Raw genomic sequence first — 15171 nt, 5'->3', positions numbered from 1 at the left:
GCCAAATTCTGCATTTTATTCAGATCTTGTTTTGGATGTAGTTTGTTTGGGAACTCATGAAATTTAAGCCCTTTGATGGGACATTGGAGACATAAAGAAGTTTCATGGGTTATTATGTTCTTTGCTAACATTCACTTTATTAACAGTGTGACATCGCAAGTGAAAATGGTTGGAGATTACTTAAATATGAATCAGTTCAACAATGTTCTATGCTGCTGGTACTTTCTAAAGAAGTGTTGTCATGGAAAGAGCCATTCTTGGAGGGAGGAAAGGGTCAAATAAAAGAAAAATGAAGATACTGAGTCTACAAGTCTTATAGGAAAGCTACAGCAGCAGTGACAAAACAGTTTGTATCACACCTGGATTCATGACTGGTTGGCATTACATAAAATCATTTTTGAAAGTCATTCTAGAGCAGGATTCAGCAGCCTATTGGCTACATCCAGCTCCCAAAGAGATATTATCTAGTTTGTTAGCAAGTGGTCAAAATCAGCTCTAAAGTACTTGGTAATGGCATTATACAGCATGGGTCACTGGTGGCTTCCCCAGCTCAACATGAGGGAGGGTGGGGCTGGTGAACAGTTGGCATTGGGCCCATGGTGTCAAGGGCCAGCAGAAGTGGCTGGTGGCTTGGCTAATAGGTTAGGAGCCACAAAGGGGCTGGCAGAAGGCAGTTTGGGTCCTGAGAAGGTAGCGGTGACTCAGCAGGAGAGCATGATGGAAGGCAAGCATATCTGGTGATGTGCCAGGCAAGCTGAGTGGTGGTGTGTGGTTCACCCATTGTCCTAGCTAAAATTTTTTCTAAATCCCACCTGGACATCTGGTTAATCCACTGTGGGTTCCTGTTGTGACATGGACACCAGATAAACCTGGAGGGTTTGAAGAAGGTGGCTAGAGGGCAAGGAACCCAGATTCTACCCTGTGGAAGGTGGGCCCCACTCCCCAGTTCTTGGGGGGACAGGGTGCCCTTAAGTTCCCTTGTTATCCTGTTATTAAGGTCTAAATTCTGTTGTGCTCCCACCCACTGTAGATCATTACTTTATACCTGAGGTGTCAAACATACAACTCACAGGCTGGACACTACATGCAGTGCCCATCCTGTGCCAGCCCCCTGTGCTGCATGCAAGGTGTGCAGCCAGTCCAGCTCCACGTACCAAGTGCAGTATGCATCAGTCCAGGGACTCTCTATACCCACAGTGCATGAGCTGGACCCAGTACTGCACATGGCACAGAGGGCCCAGGTTGTGGGCTTCATGTTGCACCCTGGATTGACCCCCTATGCTACATGTAATTCTGGGTCCAGCCTGCGCACCATGGGCAGTGCACATAAGGTCCAGCCTGTGTGCACAACAAGCCACAGGCTGGCACATGCAGCATGTGGGCTGGCCCTAGTACCCTGGCACTGCTCATTGGGTTAGTCCCAATCTAGCCCTTAGACCAGCCCAATCACCCTGGTTGGACAAGCCTGGTTTATACAATTTCAGTGCCCAAGGTAATAATTCTGTGTGTGGAGGCAGTGAACAGTTTCACTGAGTCTTTGCTGCAAGAACAATATACTGGTTTATTAGATGAAAATGATAACAGTGGGCTTCCTGCTTATGTTAATATTTAGATAGTAACTAATGAGAAATAAAAATGTTAAGAGATCCTCCTCTTCTTTGGCCAAAACTTCTGGTCCTTGTTTTGATAGGTCAGCTGCCACACTGCGCTGAAGAGGCAGCGTCATTTTTTTATTATAATTGTTTAATGCTATAATAGAACTAAAGATCTTTTAAGACTGACATTGCAAGTGCATCTGTTAGGTTTTACTTGGGCTAATTTTTTTTCCTCAGCCTTTTTGGATTGTTACTTAGTGTGATTTTGTTTTTTGTTTTTTAGGGCAAACATATTAAAAATTTCCTTTAAAAGGAAAAAGTTTTTTATACAGCAACGACAAAAACATGTAAGTAATTGCTCAGCTTTCTTTTCCTGTTACGTTTATCAGATTCTTTTCTAAATTCTTGTGACGTGTAGTCAGAGGAACCAGTAAATCAATTTTGTCCCTAAAGTTTAATGGGGAAGGGGAAGCTGGCTTTGTAGATATCCTTTCTCTTTAAAATTTTGTTCTAGTTGACCAAGTTTAAGGAGTTTTCTCATATCTTTTCTTTTGCTGTCTCTGGTACTCATCTTTCTCCTTTCTGCTGGAGTCCTCTATTTCTTAACTCTCAACTCCACTCCACCTGTATTCATTCTTTCTATCCACAACACCTTCCTTCTTAAAGGTTTGGGGAGGAGGGAGGCAGAGGAGTATTTCTTCCTGTTCTGAGTGTTGATCAGCTTTTGTTTTTTCCCCCTTCAGCTTGCTAGAGGACTCTTCCCTTTTCTCTGCCATTTTGCTTGCTGGCCAGCTGCCTGCAGAATATTTCAGTGCAGCTGAGCCACTCAACAGCTGCTGAGCCTCTCTAGAGGGGCTGTCCCAGAGAACTTCTCTTTGAGGCACAGGGGATGCACCTGGGGAGAAGTAAAAATTGTAACTTAAAGAGAAGGGTAGAGGGATAATGAGTCCCTCCTGCAATATATGGTCATATTTATACAATATCCTCTAAGTTGGCAAATGAGGAAGGTACTGCAGATGGAACTAGTTGAGATAATTGAAGGCAGAAATGTCTGTATTTTTTCCCTGCAAGTTTCCTTTATAATAGCTTCTTTTTTTTTTTGTAAACCAGTTGTAATAAAAGACAGTTTTCACTTTATAATATACAGTAATACATTTTTAATCTCTCTTGTTCCCAATATAGCCAATAGTATTTAGCTAGACTATCAGATGACAAAATACAGAAGTACATATTTAGTAACATATAGTCAAAACACTTCTGAAGATGCAGGGATTTTGGTATAGTGAGAAATAAATATAAACTTAATTTTGACTAAGGTTGTACAGTATTTCCTATTTAATTGAAGCTAAATTTGGGTATGTCCAGAGTTCACAACAAAAATATTAATGGCAACAAGTACATGGACCCTCATGTAATTACTGTAATCTAATTCTGATCAAATAGAAATTGAAATGAAACCTCATTTTTCTGAAAAAGTTGTCAGAGGCTCATTTATAGGCGAATCGTTGGGGGCCTTCAAAATACTTGCTTCTAGCAGGAAAACAAACCACCTAGTGACTTATTGCAGCATTGTCTAATGGCTTTGTAGGAAATCTGATGATTCCAGTGTGTTTTAGTAAGATTGAATAGTGCCCCAGTTATCTAGTGGATAATAATAGTTGGGTATCTTAGACAGCTAGTAGTTGGGACATAAAAGAACTTCTGGACCCCGGTTAGGACCTGCAGAGCAAAAGCCACACAAGAAGTGTAAGTCATGGACCTTTTTACTCTTGAGGTTTTCTTCCCTGTGTTTTTGAACAGGGTGGTGGGTAGCGATCTTGTGTAGATGTCAGGGTCTGTGAGCTGTGTGTACATGCGTGTTCTGTGTTTTCAAAGATCCTATCAGGGAAGTTTGGGGTATTGTGGCTTCTACATGCCAAGCAAAATCTAAATGTGGTTATGGTTGTGGTTGTTTCAGGGTGTGCACAGGTCTCTCAAAAATAAAGCTGTTATATTTTATGGAAAGGTAGAAAGGAGAGTCAAAATCTACTGACAATTGGCATCTAAGAGTTTGTAGACTGGTTCCAATTTCTACTCTTAGTTATTTGCAAATATTTGTCAATTTATGCAGATTAATTTCACCCTCTAGATGATTGATCAGCTGTTCATTTACTCATTTGGACCGATCCCACCTCGCAAATTAGTCACTTCAGTCATGAAATATTGTTTATGTTGCCTGCTTGGCTGAATGAAATATCAAATAATGAATAGCAAATATTCTTGTTCATATTTGAATGTCCCTGTTTCAGGGCAAGTATTGGCATTTATCTGAAAGCAGTTTCCAAAACAGGTATTCAAACAAAATCTGTCTGGGGTGAATGTTGGCAAACAGTGAAAAAAATAAAGGAAATGTGTGTGTTCCCTCTGAACAATTTATTGGAACTTGAGGGGATGCAAATTTCATTATCTACCAAGCTGTAGAAGTAAAGATCAGTTTAAACAGATAAGCATGATGACTTCTTCACTACTGTCAAAACCAGTTAAATTACAAATTCTAGAGAGCTGTATCAACTCTGAAAAGGGCAGTGTTCTCTAAATTCAGGCTCTTGAGAAGCTTTTTATTGTGTGTGGAAAAATGACAGAATTTGAAAGCACTGATTTATAACTTTCTCCATTGCTTAAGTTGTCATCTTTCCATGTTTGAAAATAACAGGATAAAATCATAGCCATGCAAACAGCACCACGCTCTAGACCCTTAGGGAAAATAGAGCCAGCTGCATAACCATTCAGTATTTCTCATCATGCGTGAAAAAAACAGGCCAGATGCACTGTTAAATGTCCATGTATATTCTCCTAGTCATATATATCCCTCTCTGCCTACATAGGGCAATTAATCTTGCCCCCTAGAAGTTCTGATTGCAGTCCAACTATGCTGTGACTTGATGAAAGGGATGTGTCACCATAAAGAATCTGTTGTTTCATTGTAGGAAACTACATTCAGACTGGTATTTTCAATTTGACTTGGTTCTGGTTGGTTTGAGACCAGGAAAAGGCTTCTTTGTGTGACCTCAGAGTTGTTACCTGGAGTTTTATGCTCTTATTAAGGTCACCCCTGGTGAACAGGCTTGCGGGGAGGTTTCAGACAAACTGCAATCTAACCCCAAGTGCTCAACAGCCAGTCGGATAGAAGATGATGTCAGGATCTCAGTGGCTATGAAGACAGAAGGCGGCTGCAGGAAGGTGTAGGTCTCCTGTCTTCTAGGGTTGTCGCTTGCCACTGGGCTCGGATCTCCACCTTGTCAAGTTCATGTGGTTGTTTCCATGCACCAGCTTCCTCACATTAATCAAAGTCATGTCTAGGCTTCTACCACAGGAAATAACATGCTCTCCTATACCAACCTGCAAAAGCCCTGCAGCAGTGGTCCAGTGGTGACAGAGACAAGATTAGTGAGTCTGGCAGTCTCCAGCCACAAATCAGCACACAGCCTATGGTAGCCTGTTGGCTGTCTTGCACCTGGGTTGAGGCATGGGTGCAATTCTGTAGCTGCTGCCATGACTGAGCAGTCCTATTCAGGATCCTCTCTGCTCATCTTACATGGGGAAGGGGCTAGAAAAGGTGTTGTAAACCTAGGCTGTCTTATCAGCTCATGGCTGGATAACTGCATCCAGTGGGATCACTCTCTCTGCATTTGAAAGTGTAAGATGGCAACGCTTTTCACAACATGGAAGATTTGGATTTTGATGGACAACTAAGATGATGAACAACCAGAAAGAGGAACTGCTATCATGTCCAGGGAACTAGTGAGAGAGAGCTGCAAAGTCCATATTGTGAGTGAGAACAGACAACTGGATGACGGTCAACTGAGGGAAGAGGGTGGAGGCTACGCTGCCTACTGGAAGGGGAAACTGGACCAGGATGGATGCATTCATAGCATTTGCTTGACTGACAAGCTGTTTCTTGATAGTGAACTTGCAGAACCCCCTGTGGGCATTGATGAACATCTTATTACCCTTCATCTTAAACTCAGCAGCAACCAATATGCCACCAACATCAGTGCGTATCCCCCTACGATGATGTTAAAGAACAGAGCAGCCTTGACCAGCATTCTATCTAATGTTCCCAAGGGGGACAAGAACATTCTCCTTGGTGATTTTAGCTCTAGAGTTGGATGTGACTTGGAACTTTGGAGTGGCACCGCTGGTAAGGATGGAATAGGGAAAGCCAACTGCAGCAACACCCTTCTTCTGAGCAAATGCACGGAGAATGGTCTTATCACTGACACTATCTTCAGACAGTGTGACAAGTACAAGAACACATGGAGACGCCCTCACTCTAAGCACTGGCACCTCCTCAATTATGTTATTGTTAGAGCTCATGATTGAATGGATATCTGTATCACATGAGACATGCAAGTAACCAATGACCGGCAGACATATCACCATGCCAGATCCATTATGAACATCTGATTTGCTCAGAAATACTGTGAAAACAAGCAAAAGCAATGCAAAAGACTCTTAACACCAAAACTCTTTGCGAGGTTTGTAAGGATTTCTATCATTGTCTCCTTGGAAAATTCTCTGTCCTGTCCACAAATGAAGGCATCGTAGAGGAACTCTGGAAGGGGTTTAAAACCACTGTCCATATGGTCTGTTCTGAATCCACTGGCTATATTACCTGTCTTCACAAAGACTGGTGTAGTGAGAGTGGTGACAAGATCAAGCCAAAGAGATTCAACTCTTTGCTGACAAAAATGACATGCGTTTTTCCAAGCAACAAAAGCCATCTACAACCCAACTTCCCACAGTCCTAGTTCCTTGCAATTACAGGATGGCTCAGTGCTCCTCAAAGACCATGAATCTCTCCAAGTTAGATGGAAAGAGCATGTTGAGGCACTCCTGAATTGTGAGTCAACCCTGGCAGATACTACCATCGAGTCCATTCCCCAGCACCTCTGAAAGAGGATCCCTTGCCAAGCCGCCTTTCCTAGAGGAAGTCTGGCACGTCATCAAGGAAACCAAGAACAACAATGCTACTGGACCTTGGGTTGGGCGAGTTTTTTAGGCTTAGACTCAAATCTTACATTGTCTTGAAGGCATCCAATTATGATCATGTTCCACCATACTAGAGTCTCTAAACAATGTTAATGCAGAACTCTTAAGGCCAGGATGAAAATGTTACAAAAAATGACATGTTAATAGTTCCTCAGACTTGAATAAGGTGAAATAAGATCACACTCAGTTGTCTTAGATGTGAAATAAGATTTGGGTCTTAGTTTCTTGGTCAACAAAAAGTGCTTTTCATTCAACCTTTTTGCATTAGTAAATAAATAATATAAAAAAGCTGACTAGATGGGTGTGAAATGTTTAAAAACAGTTCCCCTCTCAAGATGAGAGAAATTATTTGAGTTTTCAGCCCACTGAGGGAGATTGTTTGAAAAAGTTTCAGTGGTAGTGAATAGGGAAGGAATGCAGGTGCAACTTGGCAAACTGGAATTTATCTTATCCAATCAATACTTCAAGTAGGGTAAATTTTATCCCTTGCCTTAGAACTGTGAGCATTAAGTACAGAACTAAATTGAAAGGTTCAAGCAAACAATTTTATGGCAACTTAAAAGATTATTATTCTTGCGGCACAAAATTATTTGGATGTTTGTTTTTTCCTTCTCCATTGTTCTTCCACAGAAATAGTATGATAACTTAAGCCATTTTTGAACAGTGCAGCAGGGGCTAGTTAAGATATATAAGTTGCCATTAACATTTTACTCATTGTATGCTCTTTTTATGTAAGGGAAAAAATTCCTACCAGCTAAATTATCACAAAAAATGTTTACTTTCAATGTGATCTCTCTAAGTGAAATAGCTGTGACTGAGTAACTTATATCCTGGATGAAAGTTTAAACTCAATGTAATACATTTTACTAGTGTATAAATAGGCCATGGTCAAATATTTTTAAATAGATACATACAGGTGCGTATATTAAGCTTGACCATAAAACAAATAAGACTTTTTGTAATGTCCACGTACAATATAAGGGCCAAATCCTGTTCACCTTCCTCAGTGATTTACATACATATGATTAATGTGAGTAAAGCAATCAGCTTTTAAGTGGTTTGAGGATTTGGAATGTATCGCAGATAAACAATCTCTCAAATGTTGAGTCTCTACATGTATTTTAACAGGTAAACAATACTGTAATAATTGGGATCTAGCAAGACTAACCCAGTTGTTAGCTGAATGGTTGGAGGTGTGTAAAAGTTCTTGTCACAGTCACCTGTACCAATAAATGCTGATAGACAAATCTACAAAAGGGCAACAGAAAGAATGGATTAGACTCAAAACGTAGTTTGCTGGTACCATGTATGGACTGTTATGATTGCGAGTAGGAAATGCAATAATTGGTGATTTGAAATTAGAAATGCAGAATTGGTGCTGGAAATTAGACCTGTTGGTGGACAAAATGAATGAAGCACCTAAAAAAAGAAAAGAAAAAAAAGGCCCCTTACTCTGCCAGTATAAGATGTGGGATACTGGGCTAGATAGACCTGACCTATTCTGGCATTTCTTATGTTCTTATGATTTTGGGAAAGAATCATGATATCCAGTGGGATGAGTGAATTGGTAAGCACAAGCTCACCATCCTGGTTTCCATCCCCATCTTTGACACCATTGGGCCCTTTATTGATCTGATCCTGAAAAATGTCTTTATAAGCTTGGGCAATAAAAAGAAACATTAGTACTTGTAGCTTCATCTAAATTCTACACAGCACCTAGAATGCGATATTTGAGTGTCTGCTTTCATCCTCGTGTACTTTTTCCTTTCCACCTTATAACTTTTCTTTCCTGTATCTCTTTGGGAATATATGCCCTCTCTTTAATAAGTCTCAGGCTTAGCCAGCCAAAACGACATCCTTTATAAGACTGTTTTCATTTTGCCCTGAGAGCTACTGGGAAAGAAGACCTTAAAGTAGTCTGACTCTATCACATCTCAGCATAGCTGATGGGGCCATATGGTGTGCCTCTATTTCTTCCACAAGAAGGCTGCAAGTAAGAGAAAGAAGCTGCCTTTTTTTTAGGTTTGTTTGCTATTCTTTTCATTGTACTTGTTGTTTTGTCTTCAAGAAAGTGACATCTATGATGCAGTTTGACTGGCTAATTCTCTTTTCCTGAAAATGGACAGTTGTTATTACAATCTTTAGTACCAAAAGACTATCAAAAAGGTGATGTTCCTAACTTTGAAGCAGGTTATTGCACTCAGTCTTATACAGAGATAGTTTTACTTAACAACTTCAGCTCTCTGGGCACGTGGCTTACACAGATTCCATGACTATCAGTGGGCATTTCACTTTAAGTGTTTAGAGAAGTGACTGTAAAAAAATTCTGTCATTTCAAATTTATTCTCTGTCAATGTGGATTTTTATTACTTGGAAGTTAATCCTAGGGGATCTGTCATTTTTTTGTTATTCTATTGATTCTTTGTAGTTACTGTGGACTCTAGTCATCTGCTAAAAAATTGCAATTAGCTGTAAATCACCTTTAAAGTTTTAGATGAATTCTAATATTGTACTTACTATGGTTAATCATCATTCATGCATAATGTTTCCTGTTGTTCCAGAATGAAACCAGAGAGCATATTGTTGCCTTCAACATGTTAAATTACAGAGCATGCAAAAATCTGTGGAAATCTTGTGTAGAGCATCACACGTTTTTTCAGGCAAAGTCACTACCTCATGAAAACAAGATATTTTCTCATTACTGGACCTTGGGTTCTAGAAACCTAACAAAGTAAGTATCAGTGCCAGAGTACACTTTTTACTTGGAATGTAAAAAAATCATATTCACATCATATACATACATGAAACCAGCTTATAGAGTTATTGCCCATTTTCAAGCACTAACTTTGAATGGATTGGCTCTTTTTATAGTTGGAAAGTCATTTTTATGGTGTGACGATTACTTTGCACATGTGGCCAGTCTAAATTTATTTTGTGATTAACCAGTTAATTGTGTAATCATTGTAATGTGTAGCAGGGGCTTAAGTGTTGTACAAAGGTATAAGAGAACTTATAGAAACAAATGAGGTAGCTAAACTGCTCCAAATTCCACTTCAGAAGGTGAAAGAGATTACTCTAGGCCAGGAACATTGGCGTTCTCCATAAGCAAGGCCCTTCAAGTATCTAATACAGAAATTTGGCAGATGCCTGTGTTAGTTGCCCAACCTCAGAGAATGCTCACAAAGAACTGAGCATCTTCCATGAGAATGGACTTGCAGTATTATCACCCAGTACTGAGTAATAGCAGCAGTAAATCTATAATAATAATAATAGTAGTAATAATAGTAATAATAATAATAATAGTAATAATAAAGCAGGCAATTGATTTAAAAGGAACCTCTGCTGAAAAGGGCGTGTTTGAATGTATTTGATTGGAAGAAACAAATTTACAAGCTTTCATATGTAACTGTCACAAACATTGAGAACTGCTCTTCTTAGCTGTGGAGTTTAGGAATCTTTCGAGAATCTCGCTGGAGTTTTAGAATATATTTGGGGCTTGTTTTGAAGGCCTCAATCTCTTTATTGAGAAGACAGATAATGATGCCCTCCACACCCTCAGGGTTCCCCTTAGTATTCTTCATTTTGAGTGCTTGTATTTCTGCAACAGACAGGAAACAAACATAAGTCAAAGACAGTGGAACCATCTCCTATTTTCAAAGGGCTTGAAATCGCCTACTATGTACTAAAAAAACAAAAAACGTTTTCTATGGCTCTTGCCTGTAGCATCATCTAGCCAACCATTCATTTGTTGGGGAGCCACAAACCAACTATTGATCTTTTTCCTTGTCCTTTTCTTTGATACCTTTTGGAAACTTTCTTTTTTGGGGGTGCATGGAATGCACTAACAGACAAAAAGATCAGAGAGTCTGTTGCATACAGTTGCACAATTCCAGGTCTATGTTGTACCCCCAGTCTCATCGATTCTTCACCACTTTTTTGAAAAGCTTCCTTGGCAGTTTGACTCTGAAGTGGAGTCTGTGCTCTCTCTTAAAGCAGTGGAACACGGGGAAAAAATATTATTTCATTTAGACTGTACACTAGTATTGCATGTTTGCTTCAAAATCTGAAGGCTGTCACACATTCCACAAAGAAAATTAGGCACAGATTTCAAAGATTAATTGAAAATATCATGTATTTAAAATGGATAAGGATTTAATCTAATGCATGGATATGATTATAAAGAGGATTAGTAGTCGCAGTTAAGTATAATATAAGAGAGAGCTGCATTTTTAAATTCTCAGGAACAAAAAGCAGAGCAATGCAAACCACAGTTAAGCCTGTGGCCCTTGGGTAAAAAATTCTTGCAAAGCTAGTTGTTTTAAATGTTTGGTTAGTATGCATAATAGGGAAATCCCAACTCTGCATGAATAAATTGGAGAAGCAGAATGAAAAACTGGATTCATGCTTTTATTTTATACCTCTCCTGATTTTTAGAGTACATTTTTCAAAATTAATATGTATGTGTGCTATCAGAAAAAAAAGTTGTGCATAGTGACTTTTATTGAGAGGCTTTTTGTGATACCTTTTATTGGACCAGCTGTAAAGCTGGGGGAGCTGTTGGACAAGCTTTTGGGCATTAGGTTCCCTTTCTCAGGTCTGAAGGGGAATTGGACATAAGCTGCCTTGCAAATACAAACAGCACATATATGTGTCCCTAGGGTGCCTTTGTTACTGCGCCATCATTATAGTACTTCCTTTTGGAAGTACAGCAGCCCATGCTACACCTTGCGTAGTTATTTTTAGCTGCTATTTCACCATAGCACCATCCTATAACAAGGAAGTACTCTGCTATGGCGATGAAGCTGCGGCATCACGGTTTGTGACCGCTGATGCCATGTTGCTGTGGCAACATAGTGTCATGTGTAGTTATGCCCACAGTTTGCTTAAAGGGCTGGAGGAGGGCAGTGAACTAGGAATGAAGAGATATGAACAGAACCATTCTAAGACAGACATGCAGTAGAATAAGCAATGTAGTTGGTGAGAGCATGAGACCATTCAAGAAGGGAATAGTTATTGCATGTGAAGTGCACTGAGATGATTGGTAGGATTTGTATGGTTGTAATGAGCCATAAAGCCACTACCCATATTAAGACTAACTTTTTTTTAATTGTCTGGTGAAGTTATGAATTTCTGTTTCCAGACCCATCTTCTAGAGGTTTTTTGTGAATTTCTCTTGAGCAGGAAGATTATGAGGTCAGATAGGGAGTGGTGGTTCTATGAAAAATTTGCTGGTATTAGGGGGGTGTGTGTCTGTCATTTTTTATATTTTTTTTTCTGTGAAAGTTCATTCTGATGCATAGTTCCTGTCTGGTTTCACCTACATAGTTCCCGCAGGGCATTTGATACACTGAATGAGATGTGCATGCACAGGATGGGCAGAAACAATGGTGACGGACGGACAGGGGGGACAAGGCTGAACTCCTCAACGAGTTCTTTGCCTCAGTGTTCCTAAGCGAGGGGCACAACAAATCTCTCACTGGGATTGTAGAGAGGCAGCAGCAAGGTGCCAGACTTCCATGCGTAGACCCTGAGATGGTGCAGAGTCACTTGGAAGAACTGGATGCCTTTAAGTCGGCAGGCCCGGATGAGCTCCATCCGAGGGTGCCGAAGGCACTGGCCGACATCACAGCAGAGCCACTGGCGGGAATATTTGAACGCTCGTGGCGCACGGGCCAAATCCCGGAGGACTGGAAAAGGGCCAATGTGGTCCCCATTTTCAAGAAGGGGAGGAAGGAGGACCCGGGCAACTATAGGCCAGTCAGTCTCACCTCCATCCTCAGCAAAATCTTTGAAAAAATTATCAAAGCTCACGTTTGCGAGAGCCCGGCAGGACAAATTATGCTGAGGGGAAACCAGCACGGGTTCATAGCAGGCAGATTGTGCCTGACTAATCTGGTCTCTTTTTATAACCAGGTTACAAAATGCCTGGATACAGGAGGAGGGGTGGATGTCGTGTACTTAGACTTCAGGAAGGCCTTCGATACGGTATCCCACCCCATACTGGTGAACAAGTTAAGAGGCTGTGATGTGGATGACTACACAGTCCGGTGGGTGGCGAATTGGCTAGAGGTTCGCACCCAAAGAGTCGTGGTGGATGGGTCGGTTTCGACCTGGAAGGGTGTGGGCAGTGGGGTCCCGCAGGGGTCAGTCCTTGGACCGATACTCTTTAATGTCTTCATCAGCGACTTGGACAAGGGAGTGAAATGTACTCTGTCCAAGTTTGCAGATGACACAAAGCTATGGGGAGAAGTGGGCACGCCAGAGGGCAGGGAACAGCTGCAGGAAGACCTGGACAGGTTGGACAAGTGGGCAGAAAACAACAGAATGCAGTTCAACAAGGAGAAATGCAAAGTGCTGCACTTAGGGAGGAAAAATGTCCAGCACACCTACAGCCTAGGGAATGACCTGCTGGGTGGCACGGAAGTGGAAAGGGACCTTGGAGTCCTAGTGGACTCCAAGATGAACATGAGCCGGCAGTGTGACGAAGCCATCAGAAAAGCCAATGGCACTTTATTGTGCATCAGCAGATGCATGACGAATAGATCCAAGGAGGTGATACTTCCCCTCTATCAGGCGCCGGTTAGACTGCAGTTGGAGTTCTGCGTGCAATTCTGGGTGCTGCACTTCAAGAGGGATGCGGCTAACCTGGAGAGAGTCCAGAGAAGGGCCACTCGTATGGTTAAGGGCTTGCAGACCAAGCCCTACGAGGAGAGACTAGAGAAACTGGACCTTTTCAGCCTCCGCAAGAGAAGGTTGAGAGGCAACCTTGTGGCTGCCTATAAGTTCATCACGGGGGCACAGAAGGGAATTGGTGAGGATTTATTCACCAAGGTGCCCCCAGGGGTTACAAGAAATAATGGCCACAAGCTAGCAGAGAGCAGATTTAGACTGGACATTAGGAAGAACTTCTTCACAGTTTGAGTGGCCAAGGTCTGGAATGGGCCCCCAAGGGAGGTGGTGCTCTCCCCTACCCTGGGGGTCTTCAAGAAGAGGTTAGATAGGCATCTAGCTGGGATTATCTAGACCCAGCACTCTTTCCTGTCTATGCAGGGGGTCGGACTTGATGATCTATTGTCTTTCCTGCCTATGCAGGGGGTCGGACTCGATGATCTATTGAGGTCCCTTCCGACCCTAACATCTATGAATCTATGAGGATCTATAGATTCTGATGGTTTTTATTGTGACGGACATTTACTGTTGTAGTGGTAGAGATGTGTTGACAGGTTGTATATTTCATTGTTGAGTCAGGGTTGTGTCCGATTTGGAGTCTGATCAAGTAGGAGTTTACTTCCAATGACGAGTTTTGCAATGCCTGGAGGTTGCTTGAAGGAACTAGAATGGGGAACTTGGGAATACTTCCCTCAAGGACTGATCCATTTCTATTAGCTGTGGTTGAGGTTCCATTTTGGGATGGAATGTGATTTTTTTTATTGAAGTATACCCAGTTTAGGAGACTATTAGCAAATATCGCCTTTTGAGTCTCTCTCATGTATTAATATTACCACTGGGGCAAGGGTATTGAGACTATTGAGGGAAGCTATTAAAGATGTTGTCTTTTGAAAAGCCACATTTTTATTCCTCAGTAACAATTTACAATGAAGAACATTGAAAAGATTCATTTTTAATCTATCATTAGATAGAAAATCTTCACTCTTCCTAATCACTGCTCTAAATATTGAAAGTTAAATTCATGCAACTCTGGACAACTTATTTAGTGTGGGGAGTGCATTCATTTTTTCTGTGATGATGGTTTATCCCTTAAATGGTTGTTTTCTTTTGAAATTTCAACTTATATACTTTGAAACGTAGTACAATAAACATGTCACAATTCAAGTTTTTTAAGTTTGTAACCATTAAAGACCTGCAGTAATATTACATGTTTGTAATACTCTGCTGTTGTACATTTTAAGGTTTCATAGCTAATGGAGAAATTCTGCTAGAATGTTTAAATAGCTTTCAGCTCTTCCAAGTTTGCACAGTTGCATTCAGTGTACGATGAGAACTTGTTGCCTTAGTTGCTGTAACGCCTTTTTTTTTTTTACTTTCAAAAAACTTTTTAAATGGAATTTTTAGGTTTGGGCCTTTTTGATTTTTTTAAATCTAACATGGTACGTGCCCATCTTTTGTTGTCAGTTAGTGCAGAGGAACCAAGGCCAGTAAACTAGATAGAAAACCTATAGCTGGAGAAAGCTGTAGCATTAACTATGGTTTTGCATAGTGAGCAGTATGTGTCCATAAGGCACAATGACTAACAGCCTTTCTATATCTGTTATTAGGCTTCCTTCTCCATGTCAAAGGTGGTAAACACATGTGACTCTCCAGTTAGTCAGTAAATTGTATGTGGAAAAAATCTAAGGAGTTATCTACCATCTGTCTTAAGTAATTAGAATTTTTGTCAGTTTTAAAACAGCTTTATTAATTAACTTATTCTAGTTGTATGTAAAAGATCTGCTGTTTTCTGCCCAAGAAAAGACAGTTGCCAAAACATATTGCTAGCTGCTGAATCTCTTGTCATTCTGGCGTTGAAGCCAGAACAGTTACGGTT

General features: G+C 40.8%; 1 protein-coding gene across 7 annotated transcripts in view; it reads left to right on the top strand.

Annotated features, from left to right (window-relative positions):
* Window positions 1–15171, top strand: part of PTPN3 (protein tyrosine phosphatase non-receptor type 3) — a 312280-nt gene that overhangs the window by 180220 nt on the left and 116889 nt on the right. For all 7 annotated transcript variants that reach the window (XM_059728511.1, XM_059728513.1, XM_059728510.1 and 4 more), the window contains exons 11-12: window positions 1879–1942; window positions 9188–9357. In XM_059728511.1, the coding sequence (XP_059584494.1) occupies window positions 1879–1942; window positions 9188–9357 (234 nt within the window). The remainder of the gene's footprint in view (window positions 1–1878; window positions 1943–9187; window positions 9358–15171) is intronic.

This window comes from Alligator mississippiensis, chromosome 5, assembly GCF_030867095.1.
Source record: "Alligator mississippiensis isolate rAllMis1 chromosome 5, rAllMis1, whole genome shotgun sequence".
Taxonomy (NCBI): domain Eukaryota; kingdom Metazoa; phylum Chordata; order Crocodylia; family Alligatoridae; genus Alligator; species Alligator mississippiensis.
This window is presented reverse-complemented; position numbering and strand designations above follow the sequence as displayed.